This window comes from Erythrolamprus reginae, chromosome 5 (genome assembly GCF_031021105.1).
Source record: "Erythrolamprus reginae isolate rEryReg1 chromosome 5, rEryReg1.hap1, whole genome shotgun sequence".
Lineage (NCBI taxonomy): Eukaryota > Metazoa > Chordata > Lepidosauria > Squamata > Dipsadidae > Erythrolamprus > Erythrolamprus reginae.
Window position 1 is genome coordinate 50,149,227 of NC_091954.1, and position 21,583 is coordinate 50,170,809.

Here is a 21,583-nt window from a genome sequence, read left to right on the forward strand (position 1 = left end):
ATTTCCTATTGAAGATATATCATGTTCAACTTCCTTCTATGTACCTAATATAATCTCTGAATTCCTGGATGTTGTTGAACTGTAAATCATAGCATTCCTTGCACTTGGTCATGCTACCTGGGACTATTGAGAGTTATCATTTAGCTATGTCCAGGATTCTGCATCCCTATTAGCTATTCAGAGCCCTGAGCAAAAATTGATTGTGAATAAAGTATCCTATAATAAAAGCATGTCTCACTCTTTCTCTAAACTTGCACAGAGCGAAGAGAATAAATAACATGGTATTCTTATTTGTTTAAAAGATTTGTACGGCTACTTATCTCAAAATACTGTATAACTGCTTTATCTTCTGGATTTTTTTTTTTGCAATGTATTCCTTTCTTTTCTTCTGAAGTAAAAATGTGATGCACAATTGTACCAATTCCCCCCCACACACCTTATCTATTTTACATATTTCATACTTAGCCATTCATTGCTATTTATCATATCCATTCAATAAAAAAAACTAGTTTTCTGGAAATACGTGTACATTCTAGTAATGGACACATTTTATCACAAAATTGTTCAGTGACAGAGGAACGAATATCTTAATTTAACTTTTTGATAAAACTGGAGCTAAACAGAAACTAATGACATTACAATAAGCAAATGGATATTTTATTATCTGATATTACTATTATAAGCTTTATTTATCATGGACAAATTTTAAAAATCTTGAAATATGAATTACTACATAATAAAAGAAAATTATATAGTCAATTAATCTAGCACATCTTAATTTACATAACAAATACTATGAATGGTCAATAAAATCAGACATATGTTTTTTTTTAATATCTTATTTCATGTTAGAAGAATGTCCGTTCAAGCATAATATTATACAGTGTTCCCTCGATTTTCGCAGGTTTGAACTTCGCGAAAAGTCTATACCCCGGTTTTTCAAAAATATTAATTAAAAAAATACTTCATGGTTTTTTCCCCTATACCACGTTTTTTCCCGCCCGATGACATCATATGTCATCGCCAAACTTTCATCTGCCTTTAATAAATTTTTTAAAATAAAATTTAATAAATAAACATGGTGAGTAATAATCTAAATGGTTGCTAAGGGAGTGGGAAATTACAATTCAGGGGTTTAAAGTGTTAAGGGAAGGCTTGTGATTCTGTTCATAGCCAAAAATAGTGTACAGTAGACCCCCGCTCGTTGCGAGGGTTCCGTTCCAGGACCCCCCGCAACGAGCGGGTTTTCGCGAAGTAGCGCTGCGGAAGTAAAAACACCATCTGCGCATGTGCAGATGGCGTTTTTACTCCCACAGCGCTAGCGAGGAGCCGAAGATTGGGGGCGGGGCGGCTGTTTGCCGCCGGCATGGAGGGCTTCCTAGCAGCCCCCCAAACCCGGGTTGGGGGTCCGGGGGGCGCTGGCTCAGCTCGAAAGCGCCGAGACAAGCCGTTCCTTGCCGCTTGCTATCGGCGGTTTTGAGCTGAGTCCGGAAGCGAATTCGCTTCCGGACTCAGCTCAAAACCGCCGATAGCAAGCGGCAAGGAACGGCTTGTCTCGGCGCTTTCGAGCTGACCGGACTCAGCTCGAAAGCGCCGAGACAAGCCGTTCCTTGCCGCTTGCTATCGGCGGTTTTGAGCTGAGTCCGGAAGCGAATTCGCTTCCGGACTCAGCTCAAAACCGCCGATAGCAAGCGGCAAGGAACGGCTTGTCTCGGCGCTTTCGAGCTGACCGGACTCAGCTCGAAAGCGCCGAGACAAGCCGTTCCTTGCCGCTTGCTATCGGCGCTTTTGAGCTGAGTCCGGGAGCGAATTCGCTCCCGGACTCAGCTCAAAAGCGGCGAGAATGAACGGCGTGGGCGGGCGAAGGGCGGGCGGCAGCGAGGAGTTTGCGTGGGCGGTGGGGAAACTCCTCGCTGACGCCAGCAAGAGGGGGAAGACCCAGGGAAGCCGCTGCCATCTACGCATGCGTGCCCGGCACGCATGCGTAGATGGTATTTTTGACTTCCGGGTTGAAAAATAGCGAAGTACCCTGTTCGCAATGGTTGGGGACGCAATAAACGGGGGATCACTGTATTTACTTCCGCATCTCTACTTCGTGGAAATTCAACTTTCACGGGCGGTCTCAGAACGCATCCCCCACGAAAATCGAGGGAACACTGTATATGTATAGTTGTATCAGAAGCCCTTATAGTCTCTTACTAGTTCTGCATTTTCACTGAATCCATTTCACTTAAATTGAACTTTAAAAAACGAAAATGTCTTTCAACTCTTTCAAACTATGGTAGTTTTGAAATATTGATCAGTAATACTGCTACATAACCTTGAAAAATCTAAAGCAAAGAGAAGTCAATTTGTGTTTAAAAAAAACCTTGCCCACAGATTTGGAGTATAATGGTATTTCTTTACAAATACTTACTCTAAAATATATGTAAGTGGTTTTGTACCTTTATTTGAAACCACTTAGGTACTCTGTTCAATTTTTGTTTATACTTTAAATTTCTAAGAACACCTACTCATTATAACTCTTGGTAGTTTACAAAAATTAATGATAGAAACTGTGTATTAAAACCATAGCAATATGCTGAAGAGGATAAAAATGTGGTTATTTATACAGTATAAACAGAATCCACAGAAGATGTGTACAATACTTCTTTCAATCCTAAAATGTGGGAATAGAAACAGGTCTTTAAGGGTTGAGGAGTAAGAGGATCAATAAATCTCTAAATCAACAAAAATTGATAATCTCTACAATGCACAGTTAACCTGATATTCTGAAAATATGATGCATATCCATTATATAATTGTTTAAATATTCAAAATAAGTAAACTATAACTATAGTATATGCAAATGTTTAAAAATCCTTCTAAGTGAACTGATACTTTTTTCTCTTTTTCTCCAAGAGTACTTTAAACCTTTTAATAAGGCTCTAAAACACAGGTTTCAAACAGTATGTCACGTTGCTGTCACATGATGTTTGGCGATGTTTTTCTCCTTCGTGGAGCTGGGGTGGGTATGGCCTCCACATGATGCATCGGGCCTGTGGGCTGCCAGTTTGATTAGGCCTATAGTACAATTCTGCAACTATTCTGACTCTTCTATTTCATTAGGTTGTGACTGGTGTCTCCTTTCAATAAGTGTGGACTCCTCTAAACAGCTTAAATTCGAAGACAGCAGATTCTTAGAAAACGTAGAAAGACTATTAAAGTAGTATTTTAAATACTCCCAGCTAACAATCTCAATGGTGAGAAAGGTAAGAGCTGATGAAAGAGTAAAAATTTTTGATCCAACTTCCCCCAAGCTAGCAACAGATTATTACAAACAATCTGATGAACAGTGCATATAATTCTGAAGTAGTACTCCAGAACAGAAAAACTGTGTCAGAAAATTTTTGTAGGGTTAGTTTCATCAGAGAAGGCATTGTATAAAATATGGAGAAGTGCAAAATATTTGCAGTAAAAGAAGAATACAAGCTTTGTAAGAAAAGAATACCTTGCCAATTATAAAACACAGCAATGGTCTATTATACTTTGGAACTACACAGAAGCTAGTGACATGGGAAATATTGTGTAAGTATAAGGAAGGATGGATTAATATGAAAACTATCAAATCCTAGAACAATGTCCCTGTCTCAGTGAAGAAATTTCAACAGTAAAAGAGCTTCCAGGAAATCAATGATCTGAAACACACTATCAAATTCACTTAAGGAAAAGTAACATAAAAACGTTGAGAAGACTTTCAGTCCTAGACTGTCTTATTTTGAATCTGTAAATAAATAGCAAGTACGTGTATTTTTATCTTTCTACTACTTTAATTAAGAAGATTGATATCAGTGATGATTATTATTTTATTGATTTATAAGAAGGAGAGAAGTGGGGTAAACTGATGTGAGTTAGGGTGGAAAACATAAAGTAATATTAAGGAAATAATATTAAGGAAATTAATATTAACAGACTTTTCTTTTATTAAAAATAATTGATATGGAGCAAATATAGAAATAGAATTATGAATGTAATGAATTTTAATGGGTAATTAATGAATTGTTTTTTTGATACAAAGTATTGGGATCTAGAATTAAGATATCTAAACTTTTGATTTTAAAACATAAAACTCACTGATTCAAAAAGATGAAAACAATGAAATAATGAATATAGAGATGGGAAATGCTTTTTTTGTATTTTTATCTTTGTACTATTTTAATTAAGAAGACTGATATTAATGATGATTATTATTTTACTGATTTATAAGGAGGAGAGAAGTGGGGTAAACTGATGTGATGATTGTTGATATATATATATATTGTATATTATTAATAATAAATTTTAGAAATCATTAGAATGTTCAGATTTTAACTTTTGAAAAATCTATTAATTTACAAAAAGGTATAAAATTAATTTGGATTCAGGAGGGGGAAATTTTTTTCATCAACTACTGAAATCATATCTATTAGTATAGGGCATGAGAATTCCACTGACTATGCAGCGCTCATACTAGAGTAGGGCACAAAGATATAGAATTTGATTGCAGTGGGTTTTTGGGAAAGGTTTTTCTTTCCCTAATGACCTTTAGAATATTTAGAATATAATTTTTTAAAAGTGAATTAATTTACAAAAAGGTAGAAAACTGATTTGGATTTGAGAGGAGGAGGTTTTTTGTTTTATCCATTGGGTCATTAATACTAGAATAGGGCACGAGAATTCCACTGGCTATGCAGCACTAATATTAGAGTAGGACACAAAGATACATAACTTGACTCCAGTGGGTATTCAGAGAAGTTTCCTTTTCTTTGATTAAGTTTATTATTTTTCTTTTTTTTCCTCTCACCTCTCTTTAAGGCATAAGGCAAGAGAAAGTTTTATAAATAAAATAATAATGGATTATAGAAATTAGTAATTAAAAAAAGATTATAATTTTAGAAAGATGTACTGAAGGCTCAAAGGTTTTTTAAATTGAATTAGGATTAAAGAAATGGAATTTTTCCTATTGGTTATCGGGATTAACAAATTTGGAATAGGGCATGATGATTTGGCTGGACATGCAGCATTAAGGTTAGATTAGGGCATGATGATTTAGCTGGGTATACAGCATGTTTCTCTGGAGTTGATCCCAGTGGGCCAGTGGGGGAATTTTTCTTTTCTTACTCACTCCCTAATTTTATTTTTTATTTTTTATTTTTACAATATTTATAGACATATGACTTGGAGAAGATTGGAGGTAAAAAGGAGTTTAAGGCTAAAAGTTAAGGTTTCATGAATGCATTGGTTCTATACGAAGGTAGGAGATGACGTATAAGAAGAGGAGGAGGTTATTTTTCCATTTCTTCCTCCCCTTCTTTTCTTGTTTTTATCCTCTTTTCTTTCTTTTTTTCCCTTGCTTTTCTTCTATTTTCTTCTTTTTATGCTTGTTTTCCTTTCTTTTTAAACACTTCTTTCTTTTTACTTTATTTTTCAGCTTTACTCTTAAATTTTATTTCCTTTTTGTTAGTTAGTTGTTATTTGTTTATAATTTTTTATATAATGGAGTTACATATTAGGTTTTGTAATTCTGCAATTCGACTAATTGCTAATTGCTATTTTAGGAGATGCTATTTGTTGGTTCTTTTTTTGTCAGGCTCTCTCTCCTCTAGTTTGTCACCTGTAGTTTTTTTGGTTGATGTTCTTTTTTCTTTAGAAGTTCTTTATTAATGGGCGATTATCATTTTAAAAAGGTTATTAATTATACATGAAAATTGATATAGAAGAGATATGGAGAAGTTTGAATTTCATAGCCTAACCAACTTGAGACATTTTAAATCTAGAACAGCTTAAAAGAGGTTTTAGCTAACAATATTTTTGTACAATATAAGAAATTGACTAACTAATTTTTATCCAGATGTTAAAAGTCTAGGAGGCAGCACCGATCTTTGCATAAATACAATTTGTAAAAGTGAACTATTGTAAAGCAACTTGATGTTTTTGGTATTTTTTAACTGTACTATGAATGGAGAGAAAAACAATAAAAAATTCTTTGGAAAAAATAAAAATAAATAGCAAGTACATTTTCAGATTTACAAAAATATATTGCTTTTGTATTATGTAGAGACTGAATGTGTAAGCTTTTATTCATTTAGGAATTCCCTGAAATACAGTTTCACCTGGGAACTTACTAAAACACAATTCAACAAATTGTACAAAAACCTTAACATACAATTGTATAGGTGTTGACCTAAACATAGATTTTAATAATAATAATAATACTAATTACAATAAAATGTATCCAGTAACATTACAAACTTTAATTATTAGATATTAGCAGTTTGTACATCTCCCGATTTATTTAGCCAACCATCTTTATCTGTATATAATTTGGGTAAAAACTGGTTTCGCTAGTTTTTTTTAAAGAAACCAACTTTTAAGCATAGATTACATACTCATTTAAATATAATTACAACTCCTATTTTGGAAGTTAGAACATAGATTAATAAAGTTGGAAGGGACATTGGAGGTCTTCTAGTCCACCTTGCTGGAGTAGGAGACCTTATACCATTTCAGATAACACAGCACATATGGCATAAAATATAGATGGGAAGGGTTTTTTATGCATTATTAATTTAGAAATTCAATAATCTGAGAAACATACACATACCTTTGAAATATAGGTAAGCTTAATAGATCCAACTGGTGGAGATCCAGAGGGAAGGTTCTGTAGTTAACAATATAGTATAGCAGTGTAAAAGAAACATATACACAAACACATATATACATAACAACCCTTATAATTTCAACCCAAATATTTCAAAATTTATCCAACTGTAAAATGCAGATAATTCTTAACTTAAAGCCAGAACTGGCACTGGATTTCTGGTGAAAAATCATTATGGTCATAGAGAAACACATGTGACTAGACCCAATTTCATATTTTTTTTGAACTGTCATCAAGTATATATTCATTAAGTGAACACCACAATTGTACATGCAAACTCATTCTTCCAGATTTCTTCTTCTTCTAAATAGATATTTTTTATGGTAAAAAGAATTGAAAATCAATTCATCACAAAGACAAACTTATTGCCAACTGTTAAAATGTGGTAATGTGGCTTTGGCCAAAAGTGCTTTCTGGGTCCTTGGTAATTCTGAACGATCATTAAGTGACCAGTCATATGTCGACAGCTACCACTAAGGTTCTAACAAGCTTTGTTTTGTTAGCATAAGCAACTGCACTGCTGCATATTATCCTAAGTTGCAAACTTTTGCAATTATTTATTTTCTCAAGTAGCAACTAAAACTGGAATATACTTTTAATGTTACATTTCTCTAAACAACACTCAACTCTAAATATCACTCAAATTGACTCAACTGTCAATTTTAGCCCATAATCAAATAATAAGCACATTTATACACTTGCTAAATTATTGATTTATTTCCACAACATGAAAGCAGATTAAGCAATTACTGATGTTTCAGGTTGCAGCTTTTATTATTCCTTGCTGTCTAGGTTGATAAGAATGCCTATCCACAGTATAAGATATACAAGTTTTAAATGATTATCAGATGAATTATGAAAATAAATGTTCATTATGCTGCATAATTCTAAAATAATATTTAGCACATTAAAAATATGAAATGACTAACGATTAGTATTTTCAGAATTTCCAGAATCTTCCAGAAACTTACAAATTATACATTAATAAATATAACAATATTTATCTAATGTATATAAATAAATTTTTTAAAAGTTGAAGTTTACCTGTGGATTATCCATATACCACACCAAATTATCTTCTTTTGTATCCAGTATGAAATATCGCCGCAGAAATTTACCACTGTTTTCATTTTCTTCAATATCTAAAAAACCACAAATACGATTTTGACGATCCGCATAAGGCATTTCTGAACCTGAACATTACACTGCAAAACAGAAAGATTGTTTTACTATAAATATGTGAATTAAAAGTGCTATATTTTTAGTTTTGTTTAATAAACTCGGCTTTTCAGTTTAATTGCAGGAAATGTATTGCTTGCATAAGCCAGCATTTTATGTGCATAAAATAGGATTTAATAAACAACTGCATTTAGCAGGTTTTTAGATGTATGTCATTGACCTTTAAAAAAAATAACAATATGACCAATGTTGTAGGTCAAAATTTTACTTTTCTAGTAGCATTAATATTATAGGATTGTATTAAGTTGATTCATATATTAAAACCATTCTCACATAATTAAAATTCCTTATTTCTATCAATAAAGTCATGTAGCAATTAAATACATTATTGTATCTATTATCATTAATTGAAAATATCTAAACTTGGAGCAAAAATGAAATAGAGTACAGTTTGGGAAAAGGAGATACTACCAATTTATAAAACCCTAATACTGTACTTGCATTCCATGTTGTTCTACTTTGAGTGCAACACTAGCAGTATGAAATAAAAAACAATATTGCCTCAAAATCAACAACTGAAACCAGTACCATTCTGTTCCACAGCATTCATAGATCCAAAAATCTATTGATCTACCCAAATAGAGAATTTATTGCAGGCTTGATATGTAAACAATTCACACGGTACTAGTATGAATTGAAATTTTTTTAACTACATACAAAACGTAAGCCATTGGCTCTACTGATAAATTGGGTAAATGCTGATAAGATACCAGAAACTTTTTCTCCAGATATTTTTATATAATACTCATACTGAATATCACTGAGGCAAAATACATGCAGTAGCAAATACTTTGTCAAGATACCCAGTACTAATTTTATTACAGATTTGTATTAGTCCCATATTTCTAAGGAAACAATCTAGCACTGTTTGCAAACCAGAACAATTTTACTCAGATTATACATGTTCTTACTATCCACAAGCCAATAGAGAAGCAAAAAATAATAATTTAAATTGCAATGTGAATGTTAGCCTAGCAGTTCACAACCTTTTTGGGTCCACTGATTGGCGGCAGTGGCAGCAGTGGCTGTAGGGGTGGGGAGGGATGGCTGTGCATGCACAACCTAATTTTATGCATGTACAAATGAAATTCACTCACCCCTTGCGCAGTTTGGTTCCCAATAGTCCACGGTGTGTTGGTTGGGAACCCATTTTAGCCCATAAAAATCCATTCTTATCTTTATCTTTGTTAAATTATAAAATAACTAATATCCATTCAATAAACGTAGTCATCACAACATACCATGATAAACAAATAAGAAGCAAAATCCCAAGTTTTAATATACAGTGATCCCCCGGTTATTGCGTCCCCGACCATTGCGAACAGGGTAATTTGCGATTTTTCAACCCGGAAGTCAAAACACCATCTACGCATGCGTGCCCTTTTTTTCTATGGGCACGCATGCGTAGATGGCGCCCGGAAGATCAGTTGCTGGGCGGCTTCCCTGGGTCTTCCCCTCTTGCTGGCATCAGCGAGGAGTTTCCCCACCGCCCACGCAAACTCCTCGCTGCCGCTCGCCCGCCCTTCGCCCGCCCATGCCGTTCGCTCCCCCTCTTGCTGGCGGGAGGGCGAGAAGCCCTCCCCAGCACCCGCTCGCCCGCCCTTCGCCGCTCGCCTGCCCTTCGCCCTGGCCGCTTCTTCCCAGCGGAGAAATTCCAGCCCCCACCTAGTCCCGCCCGATCCTCCTCCCTGAGGCAGCTCGCCCTCCCATGGCCGCTTCCTCCACCCTCCATCGCAAGCCCTCGCCACCGCAGCCAACGCGCGCTGCGATCTTCAAGCCCGGCTCCTTTCGGCCCAGCATCCCGGGCCAAGCGGCTGCCTTCCGTCACTGAGCCTGGCTCGCCCGGAAGATCGTAGCGCACGTTGGCTGCGCTGGCGAGGGAAGCCAAGCAGGCGCGCCGTTCTCCGCTGACTCCTAAAGCGGGGAAGTTCGCCAGGAGTCAGCGGAGAACGGCGCAACTGTTTTAAAACGATCGGAGCTTTCCAATGAGTCCCGAAGACAAACGGCAAACTTCCGCGTTTGTCTTCGGGACTCATTGGAAAGCCGCGCGGGTGTTTTAAAACATCCCCGCCGACATGGGGGGCTTGCTAGTACCCCCCCAAACCCGGGTTGGGGGTTCGGGGGGGTGCTAGCGAGCCCCCCATGTCGGCGGCGATGTTTTAAAACAGCCGCGCCCCCCCCCAATCTTCGGCTCCTTGCTAGCGCTGCGGAAGTTAAAAACACCATCTGCACATGCGCAGATGGTGTTTTTACTTCCGCAGCGCTACTTCGCGAAAACCCGCTCGTTGCGGGGGGTCCTGGAACGGAACCCTCGCAACGAGCGGGGGATCACTGTAAACTTAAATGTCCAATGGCATGATTTCAGGAGACTATGAACTTAAAATGCAAAGCAGCCTACAAATTCTTCTTTGATCATGATCAAGGTACTTCATGGAAATAACAAATAGCAGAATGAAGAATGAAACTTTGCCTAATTCCCTCATTCAAATGCTGTGGGGTCAAAAATACTGGTCTTAAATCTCTGTTCTGGTAATGGTCCTGCAGGTAAAAATGGATGTATAGTACAACTGTTTCTTCAATGCCCAATACACTGATTTATTCCAATGTCCCATGTTCAAATGCTACCGAGAGATCTGAAAGAATCATTGTCATTCACTGCTTATAATACAATGTAGAACTCTAATGTCTCTTTCCCAATAGAGGCCACTAAGGTCAATCAGGAGTAGTTTCCTAGATCTTTTCAGAGCTAATTCTACAATCTGGTCTACAAAGCTATCTGTCTAAAATTATTGTATTTTATTCAAATAAACTCATACTAACAGTCATCTTCTCCAGGACTTTGTCCAGCAAAGGGATACTTACAACTTTCCTTTTTTAAAGCAGTGTAGGACACTCTCTCAATTAAAAGGCCCTTTGAAATTTTATCAGTTAAACTTTCCATGCTGCAGCTGTACTGGCATGCTAGCAAGAGCCTAAAGTATGATCACTGGCAATATTAATTGTGCCTACAAATTTCTGGACAGTCCCATTGTGCCAGTAGTTATAAAATCCTGAGATGGCTTTGAATTAACAGCAAGAGCACTGACATTGAAATCAAGACAATTTTCCTGGGACAATTTAGGCCCAGCCCAGAGATAACTTCTTCAACTGCAAAGATTTGCAAAAGCCTCAATATTCATGATTGCTTTTATTTATGTTTGGTTTTAATAGTATTAAAGATTAAATTAATTACAGAGAATGCAACTGTAACTGTAGAATGGCAGCTTTTCATTCTTGCCATTCTACATGCTTTGCACATTCAAGAGAATGTTATGTCCCATCTAATTTAATTTATTAGATTTGTATGCCGCCCCTCTCCGGAGACTCGGAGTGGCTAAAAGAGAAGCCCTTTCGAGTGTACGGAGAGGGGCGGCATACAAATCTAATAAATAAATAAGTGGATTTATCAACATATACTGTATAAAATATATCAACATATAAATATTATTAATTTATATCCTATTTTTATTTTGTCCAACCTAAGGCAGTATACATAATATTCCTTAACAATGGTTGGCCCACATGTGCAAAGAGAGGAAGTGAAGAAGATTGTTGGATAATTACTGATATCCATTCCACCAACTCCAATATTTTAAAGTTATTAGTTTCTTCATTGATTTTAAATGCCAATTCTATTAGTCTGGCATTGTTCTTATTGTTTTTGTTTGTAAATTGTAATGTTTAACTATTGCAAAAGTACCCGACAGCAGGTTCTTGTCAGAAAAGATAAGTCTGTAATAGATAAACTAAGTAAAAAAGAAATTAAAATGGGAGGAGGCGGAGAGAGAACAGGATTAGTTAGTAGTCTAAAACTAAAGAAAGAAATACAATAGAAGTTATAAAATGATAAAACATATTATTTATTTTATGGATTTCAGGAAGCTTGAAGGGTTCACCAGCTGTAAAATATTTTGTAATGCAGATTTTCCAAAAATAATGTTTAACAATATTTTTATGCCATTTTATTATAAAGTTTTATGAAATTTATTTTATTTATTTTGCAAGTGAGAACAGTTCTGTATATTTATGGTTACACATTTTACAATGCATTTTATTTGTACCTCACTTTTATTATTTTTACAAATAACTCAGGGCAGCAAATAAATCCAACATATATTTATTTTTGTATTTTCTCCACAATAACCCTGTGAGGTGACTTGACCTGGCCAAAAGTCACCCAACTGTTTTTATGGCTAAGGTGGGACCTGAACCCATGGTCTTCTGCTTTCTATTCTGGTACTTTGACCACTGGGAAAAATGTATTTATATTATGTTATTGAATTGTAAAACTGAATTGAACAGTAGACTTTAATAATCAAAAATCTATTTTGGTTTAGAGATATATAATCTTTGGATATTTTATTCAATATACTCATACTGAATACAATTCAAAATATTTACTGACAAAGAGACAATATAACAATTGTTGAAAAGCTACTATCACTTGTTCAAAATGAGACATTTGTCATCTTTGTATTGTCTGTCAATAGAATTAGACATCTAGGGCAGTGTTTTTCAACCAGTGTGCCGTGGCACACTAGTGTGCTGCGAGACATGGTCAGATGTGCCGCGAAGCTCAGCAAGAGAGAGAAAGAAAGTAAGAGAAAGAAAGAGAAAGAAAGCAAGAGAGAGAGAAAGAAAGAGAAAGAAAGCAAGAGAGAAAGAGAAGGAAAGCAAGAGAAAGAGAAAGAAAGCGAGGGAGAGAAGGAGGGAGAGATAGAAAGAGAGCAAAAAAGAGAGGAAGGAAGGGAGAAAGAGGGATGGAGAGAGGAAGGAAGGGAGAGAAAGAGGGAGAGAAATAAAGCGAAAGGGAGGAATAGAGAGAGAGAGAAAAAAATTTGCCCAAACTTTTTTTAGCCGCCCCCCCCCACTTCCCCCCCCCCGCTCAATGTGCCCCATAATTTTGTATATGTAAAAAATGTGCCACAGCTCAAAAAAGGTTGAAAATCACTGATCTAGGGTATATAGATAAAGATAAAGATCTATAAGCTAAAGTATTTTTGAAATGCTTAAAATGCCAGAAGACTATTATTCCCTGCTATAGCTGGCTGGAGAACTATATTGTGCTAGAAATTCTATGTTGAAGCAAGTTACAACATTTCACCACTATGCCTTGGAATTGTAGACAGAAACTGTATATTTAAGACCAAACTAATATTAAAAGGAACAGTATTCTCAAACCTAAGAGCTGACAAATACTTCACATGCTCTCTAGATTTTCTAAGATAAAACAAGCACAGACCTATTTTCAACCATTATGTTGCTTTTTTTTGATACTCTTCCTTTGCAAACTATGTCACATTTTTGTGTAGATGGATTCCAGAACTGCTTTACCTGCTGCAAACAAACATTATTCCCTGGGGGAGGGGGGGGGTTTAATTTGAATTAACATGGAAAAATGAAACAAGAGTCCAGATAGCTGACTACACTTATTTGTGAATATTTGTGTACAAGCATACAAATTAGTTTTTGACTCCTGGCAATTGCCTTGGCTATTCCAGCAGGTTTGGGGGAAGTGCTTTGCCATTGCTTCCTTCCTTGGGCTGAGAGAAAATGAATACCCAAGATCACCCAGCTGGCATTGTGCTTAAGGCTGGACTAGAACTCTTGGGTCTCCTATTTCTAGCCTGATGTCTTAACCTATATACACCCAAACTGGTATTATTGCTTTTTAACAATAATAAAAACAACTCCAGCCAACGATCAGTAAATCCTTTAACCATAAAAAAATGTTTTCACTTGAGCTATGTAATCTATTCTATACACAATGTTCTGTAAATCCTTAAACTTAAAATTGTTTTCATTTGGGCTATGTATTGATCTATTGGTAACAAAATTATCAACAAACACATATTTCTAAAAGGCTTGTCGGGTCTCTGTTTAAAAAAGAAACTAAATCTACATATCTGATATAAACATTTGTTGCTATCTGATATCTGCTGCTTGGCAATTTACTGAAATTCTAATAGCTCAAATATAAAAGCAAAGGATTCAACATATCAACAGGGCTCTGCATATTGGTCAAACTGAGAATGGAAACAGCAGGGCTAAGGATAGGGTTAGGGCTAAGGACAGGACAGGACATAGAATGCAGGAAGAACATTCTTTGTTGTGCCTTTTTAATGATGATTCTAATGTTAGGTCTCTATTTAAAATTCTGGAAGATTATATAACCCAAAAACTTGAACAATTCTGTTGGTACCACGTTGTCTAATTCCTCATAAAATCCATTCTCATCTTTATAGTTTTAAGTATATTCAGCTTCAGATTGTTCAGTTGTTCAATTTCCCGTCTATATGCAGACTCACTGCCGTCTCAAATGATACCAATGACTGTTCCATCATCTGAAAAAATTCACTACTTTAACAGAGGGATCCATACATTAACAAATGTATGGATGTTTAGACAATTCATTTGACCTAGATTCTTTTTAGTGTTATGTTGATGCTTTGTGTTCAGAACAAAAACACAGATTTTTATTTTGACTGGTATCTGACATCCTACCAATATTTTTCCTTATTAATGATCTTACACAGACTGTTTTGCCAAGCTTACACTTCAATACCTACTACAAGATCATCTGGAAACATTTAATGTTTGTATTTTTTATATGTGAAGTTTTCCTGGAGGTTTATTCAATATTTTTTCACACTGAAAGGAAGTAGCTCTATCAGGCCAAAAATTCAGAAAGACACTTGGCGATTCTTCCCAGCTTGAGGATTTTTTTTTAATTGTTTCACACCTGCTGACAAAATCTTGCCAGACAGAGCACTCTACTATCTGTATCTACAATATACTTTGTAAAGGGAGAGGCTATCCTCACCTTCTTTCCTGCACAGATAATATCTGGACTGGATTGCTTTTCACTCTTCTGGATTGCACATCATCTCTTCACAATTTACAAAATCACATTCTACAGGAAAGAAATATTATAGAGTACATGTTGGAATAGAACAAGGAATACTTATGTATGTGAATATATTGTAGGGAAAGGTTTCTGCAAATTAAAAGTGATGAGTATGTGTATGTGCATTACCAGATACAGGTAGTTCTCGACTTACAAAAGTTCCTATAATAACCCTTCAAAGTTACAACAGCACTGGGGGGGGGGGGGAGGACCTTTATGATAAAAAATTCAGATGCTTGGCAACTGGTTCATACTTATGACTGTTACTGTGTCTTCAAATCATGTGATCACCTTTTAGAACCTTTTAACAGGCAAAACCAACTTATCAGCTACAACAATTCACTTAACAACTGTCAGTTGTAAAATGAGCAAAACTCATTTAACGAATGTCTCACTTAACAATATAAATTTTGGGCTCAATTATAGCGGTAAGTCGAGCACTCCTGTATTACTGTACAGTCTTATGCATAATTTGAACAACCCAACCACTGAATTGTACATTTGAGAATATAAAAAAAACAGTGGAATGTTAATGTGAATATTCCTTCAAGTCTTTGTTCAGGTTTTAGCCTGCAGACCTGATATTTCTCATACAGTATTCCCCCATCTCTCCCCCCCCCAAAAATACTTAAATTTAAATTTATATAAATATTTAATTGTTAGGCAAGCCTTAGCACACTACTAGTATTAGTAGGTGTGATATACGTATTTTTCATTTTTGGGGGATCAAGGAAAATCCTCTAGTTAAAATGATAGTGGCACTTAATGCTTAATGTGTTTTATGGAAGCCTTTAGCTATTTTTTCATTTCTATCTACCCTTCAATCTTAACCAAATTTCTTCATACACACACATGCGCGAGCACGCACACACAAACACACACGTATGTATGTATGTATGTATGTATGTATGTATATATGTGCTTTCCAGTTAGTGCCTTCTAGATGTGGTGATCAGCATATTGAAGATTGAAATACTGTTTTAAGATCCACATTATAGTAGCCTGATTCTTTCTTCAGTTAGTCTGCTTCATTTGAGAAGTTAGCCAAAAGTAAAGATGCTATGTTTTAATATTAGGGCAAGCAAAACAATTCTCTGGACATTTTGCTGGGATTTTTTTTCTGTTAAAAACTCCAAATTGTATTAACTAATTTTAATCATATACCGGTAATCTTATCAGGAAAAGTGTTCTGCTTTCTTAGTCCACTGTCAATGCTTGACTACTTCTAACCTCCCATAAAGTAATTTATATTATTTTTCCATTCAGCAAAGATTTGAGTTTATAAATAGCTTTCAACAAATAAACCATCAATAAGACAACAGAAAATTTAAAACACATAAGTAAACAAAGCAGTATAAATTAAAAAGAAAATGTTCCATAAATTCTCAGATAATGTCACTTACATTCATAAAATTTCAAACTCAGATATTAACCAGATATATTATAGGCCTTGTCTACTTCCCAAAGGTGTATAAGATATTAAACATCCAAATATAAATACAATAATCCCTCGCTACTTCGCGATTCATCTTTTGCAGATTCGCTACTTCATGGATTTTCAAAGGGGGCTTCTCCATTAAATCCATTGAAAATTTTAAATCCATTAAAAATTCATAAAATTCTTTTACAGTACTACTGTACTCTATTAATGAAACTGGTAGGATATCACATGTAGTTCCAGCTGAGATATATTATAAAATGACTGGGTGGGTTTTAAAAGTCCAAATACTCATTAAATACATAAAAAAATATCTTTCCTCTACTTCACGGAAATTCATTTTTCACGGGTGGTCTTGGAACGCATCCCCCACGAAAAATGACAAATCACTGTATCTATTCTTTACATGAAAAATCATGTTTCTCTTATACTGAGGTCTGTAAAACTAGACTACCACTGTCATTGTATTTCCGTTATGAAAATGCATCTATTTTAAAGATAAATCATTAATTTCCTTTTTTATTTTAAAGAAATTGGCAAAAATTACAGTACATTGCGATTCAAATTTCAAAGTTCAAGTTGCCTTAGGATCAATTTTAATTATCTATAACAGTTCTTTAAAATAATCTCCCTCTCCCTTTCTCGTGTATGTGGGTACATAATAGCATCGGTTTAACACATAACTACCCCATTTTCACTGGAAATAGTAATTAAAAATGCAGTTTATTTTATTTTTTAGATTTATGCTGTATAAAACCGATGTTCATTAATATTTTTAGTTTGAGTTCTTTTTTGATGTAATGTGGAAACTGAAAAGCAGTTGAGATATAACTACAGGTAATTCCTGAGTTACGAGCATTCCCTTAGCGAACATTCAAAGTTACACGATAAGCGCTTCCTAGCATTTCAAACAAATCCTGAAACTATGAATCTTGCAGCACCAAGGTGGTTGTTCATCCTTATGAACAACCTTAGAGACTCTGCAACATTCATCCTGCATGTCAGAGGAGCGAATGCAACTGAGAGGCTGAAGAGAAGATTGCTTGCTAGATCTTCACAAGATAATTGACCTGGTGTGGCAGGTTGGGTGAAAGGGGGAAGCAATTGTGGGGAACATGAGGTATTTCAGTGGGTTGAGGAAGCCTCGGGTGGTCTTAGACAGATGGTCTGTTCCATCACTAAGTCTCCATGGCCTTCCCTACTCTGAAATACCTCATGTGCACTTAACGAGCCTCACATTTGATTAGCAAATGTGTGGGCGAAAGGAGGAAGTGATCCCGTTCATGGTACAAGATTCACTCCCATGAATCCTCAGATTACGAATAGAATGGGCAGGCTCCATTGCATGAGTAACTTGAAGACTACCTGTATTATCCTAAATAACTATCACTTAATAATTGTGCAACAGCATTTTTAGGAACATTTTTAATGTATAGTTCAATGATGGTGAAACTTTTTTTCTTCGGGGGCTGAAAAAACATGGGTGCGCGCTATCACACATGCACGAGTGCCCACACCCATAATTCAATGCCCGGGGAGGGCAAAAAGAGCTTCCCCTGCACCCCAGAGGCCTTCTGGAGGCCGAAAACAGACTGTTTTCCAACTTCTGGTGGGTCCAGTAGGCTCATCAGTAGGCCCAGTAAAAACACATTTCCCCATCCACGTGGAGGCTCCCTGGAAGCCAAAACGCCCTCCCAGAACCTCTGTGTGAGCCAAAAATCAGCTGACCAGCATACACATGAACGTTGAAGCTGAGCTAGAGCAACAGCTTACGTGCCAGCAGATATGGCTTTGTGTGCCACCTGTGGCACCCGTGCCATAGATTCGCCATCACTGGTATAGTTATTGTTTTTATACTGCATAAAACATGCATGTTTATTATCAGCCTAATTATTTTGTAAATATAAAAATAGCTAAAATAACAGGAAATAATTTGGTTTTAGGAAATACTTAATCAAGAATTCAGTAATCTAATAATCTCTTTTTACACAAGCATTTATGGGGAGTAGCCAACCTTCTTCCCTGAAAAGCAGATATAACTTAATTTTACTCATAGCAGGGACAGAGTCCATAGTTTGTCACTGAATAAATGACATCTAGACTTAATTGTACACTTCTCAATTAATGCTAAAGGTTAAAATATTATCTTTGGAAATGGTTAATTTAATAAAAGCAAACCATGTAAAGAAAAATTTGCATTCAATTTAACAATTCTATTTAAAATGTATAAAAAACAGCGTTTGTTAGCAAATGCACTTAGCTTATGCATAAAGCTAAGCCACATCATATTTTATAGTCGACAACTGCTGTTTTAAAATATTGTTCATTTTTGTTCTTCATGTTTCAAAATAGGGTAGTATCACATCTTGGGTCCCTTTCCCCCCCCCCCCCAAAAAGTGGCTACTGATTTTAAAAGCCATCTGTTAATACTACCCAGAGCTATTGCAATATGAGAAGGACATAAAACATTGTTCATTTTTATTCTACATGCTTCAGAATGGGGTATTATCACATCTTTTTTTCCCCAAAAGTGGCTACTGATTTTAAAAGCCATCTGTAAATACCACCCAGAGCTATTGCAATATGAGATGGACAGCCAATAAATTCAATAAATAAATATGGCCATAACTTTAAAAACACTTTTGTAATCATGATGTGAACAATGGAAAATATTTTTTCAATACATTTCTGTTGAAAATGTAGAAAAAATATTTTCTTTCAATCAGCCCTTTGAACTTTTGTGAATTTATTTGTTAATCAAATTCATACAACCATCTCCCCAAAGTGGATTCTAGGCAGTGCATATTTGCATGTAACATGGAATTATTCCACACACTACACCAATATTGAAATTCACAGTTGTTCTGTAAAAAATATATTTATCATTTTGTAGACTCGCCTACATTAAAACACTGCAATTTTTAAAAAAGTTTCATAAGTCTCAAAGTATCCTAAATTACATTCTATAAGTATCAATAGTAGGCATAGCAACATTACTAAATGGGTTAAAATGGACACAAAAGAAACAATGTAACAAAAATCCACAAGCAGTAGGCTTTTTCAGCCATTAAAAATGTACTCAAATCCAATGTGTCCTTTATTAGCTGTTCTAAAATTTCAGCTGGCTAGGATACATTGAAGTGCACAACTTCTGAAAACTTAAGAGTTGCAAGCATTCATCCCCCACCCATCCTTTATAAGAAAAAAAGCATGCAACCACAACTAAAATCACCTTTACAATACTAGTCGGATAAGATCGGAGTCTCTTACCAGGTCACACTAAATATTAAAAAAAAGAAAAAGAAAACCACTGAAGTTAACAAGAATGACACAATCAGCCTTTTTGGCCACTAAGGAAGCTACACCATCTTCAAATATTTAGCAGTTTAATTATACCACGCAACTGCAACATTTCCCTCCCAGGTAAAAAAGCTACCAAGAGCCCTAATCAAAAAATAATAATGATACATAGGCGTTGGTGGCAGAGGACAAGCCGGCATGCTACATGACCAAGCCAAGCCTAATCGTGCTTATTAAACAGGTAAACCTTCACACACATTATTTCCCCCCCCCAAACTCATGCTTTACCTCCTCATCCTCCCTGAGCAGGTTACCTTTTCCCAACAAACACCCACCCACCCAACTCAGAGCAGATGGGCTTATGTGTTCCACCATACCCTGCACCTGAACTCCCAATGCTTCCCCAGCTTTGGAGTTTCTCAGCTGCTGCTGCTGCTCTTCCACCTCAGAATAGAATAGAGCTGAAAGGGACCTTGGAGGTCTTCTAGTCCAGCCCTTTGCTCAACGAATGCAGAAGAAAGGGGCTGTCTATGGAAATTCTTCTCTCAGCATCAGAGCGGAAGAAGCTTTTTGGATGAGAAGTGAAATGTCTTTAGAGAAAAACCAGAAAGTCCAGGGGTTTTTTGGGATCAGATGGCTCGATGAACTTAAAAACGACCTCCAAAAGCCCCAAGCACTTTCTTTCCTTCAGAGGCCAGCCAATAATAATATTTTTAAAAATAAAAAATAAAAACGACTCCTGCTATTTCTGCTCAGCACCGGACATTCAAGCAGCAGCATGCTGCCCCTGAACGTTGAGGCTCCATCAGGGCTTGTTAGGGGTCCCCAGCTCACCCCCCAATCTTAACTTCTCTCGAAAACCGACCTTTCTGCACACATGATGAGGTAAAGTGTCCAAGGAACTGAAAGGGGCGAGGAGGGTGGCATGGGGGGGGGGGGAGAAAGACCACCTCGGCCCCCTATCCGGAGCCTCCGGACCCTCGGAGAGTTTAAAGCGGCTTCCCGAGCCTTCCCCTCAACAGGCTCCGCAGCGGCTCTTTCCGCATCCCTCTCCAGCCCCGCTTGGGGCTTCCCCCGCTTCCTTCGCTCTCCCAACCTAGGCGTACCTTCGCCCGTTCGTCCCCCCGGCAAAGCCCTCCGCCTCCACCGAAGCTGCCCGATCCTCTGGCGGGGCGCAATAAATGGGCGGGAAGAGCCGCTTCGGCCCAGCTGGTCCTGGCTCCCGGGGCAAGCAGAGCCGCCACACCGCTTCGCTCCGTCCTCGGCGCCGTCCCGCCCTCTTTTTCCCTCACAGCGCTTCGGCTCTGCTCTTTCCTCCCCTCAAAAAAAAAAGAGAGAGAGAGAAACTTTATGACATCGCTAAGCTACAATGAACGGCCTCCCTAAGAGCCGTGCGCCTGCGCAGAGCTCGGAAGCGCGAGTGAACAAGATGGGGTGGAGGCATCCGGACTACAGATCCCATAAAGGCGCTAGGCCAGAAAAGTGATAGGAAAAAACTAGCCGGGCTGCCGAGAAGCACTGTGGGGTATGTAGTCTAGGATGGGCTCTCTGCGTCGCGCGATTCCTTTGAAGCGTTGCATGCTGGGATTTGTATGCTCCATTTCGCAGCCTCTCGATTTGAAGTTGCATGTTTGTACTTGCCATCTGTTCAGGCAGTGACCCTTCCGTGTACTTAGCGACTGCAGGGGAAAAAATTCTTCTGATGTTAGGAAAGACACAGAGATCGCTATCTGCATGGCTCTTTTTACGTACACAAGCCGCGCATAAAAAGTGATTCCTTGTACTAAGCATTATTGGGATGTTGGCTCATTTAGCCATTGGAGAAGAAAGGGAAGAAGGAAGGGAAGGTTTTTAAAAGATCGCCTCATAACTTCCACCCACCCAAAATTTAATGCTAACTATAGCATTTAAATCATGCTCAGGAAAGGCCAGCAATACAGTAGGCGGGGAGTGGACAGGGAATTTCTAGAGAAGGTATGTG

At 37.0% G+C, this 21,583-nt stretch overlaps 1 protein-coding gene across 4 annotated transcripts in view; it reads right to left on the reverse strand.

Moving 5' to 3' along the window:
- PLEKHA1 (pleckstrin homology domain containing A1) overlaps positions 1 to 20,986 on the reverse strand; it is a 56,128-nt gene extending 35,142 nt beyond the window's left edge. The window contains exons 1-4 of one of the 4 annotated variants that reach the window (XM_070752553.1): positions 20,709 to 20,880; positions 14,781 to 14,870; positions 7,724 to 7,884; positions 6,623 to 6,679 (exon numbers count right to left, since the gene is read on the reverse strand). In XM_070752553.1, coding sequence (XP_070608654.1) covers positions 6,623 to 6,679; positions 7,724 to 7,864 — 198 coding nt within the window. In that variant the 5' untranslated portion in view covers positions 7,865 to 7,884; positions 14,781 to 14,870; positions 20,709 to 20,880. Of the gene's footprint in view, positions 1 to 6,622; positions 6,680 to 7,723; positions 7,885 to 14,780; positions 14,871 to 20,708 lie in introns of all 4 variants that reach the window. The other 3 variants (XM_070752552.1, XM_070752555.1, XM_070752554.1) reach the window with 3 other exon arrangements.
- Positions 20,987 to 21,583: the final 597 nt, after the last annotated feature.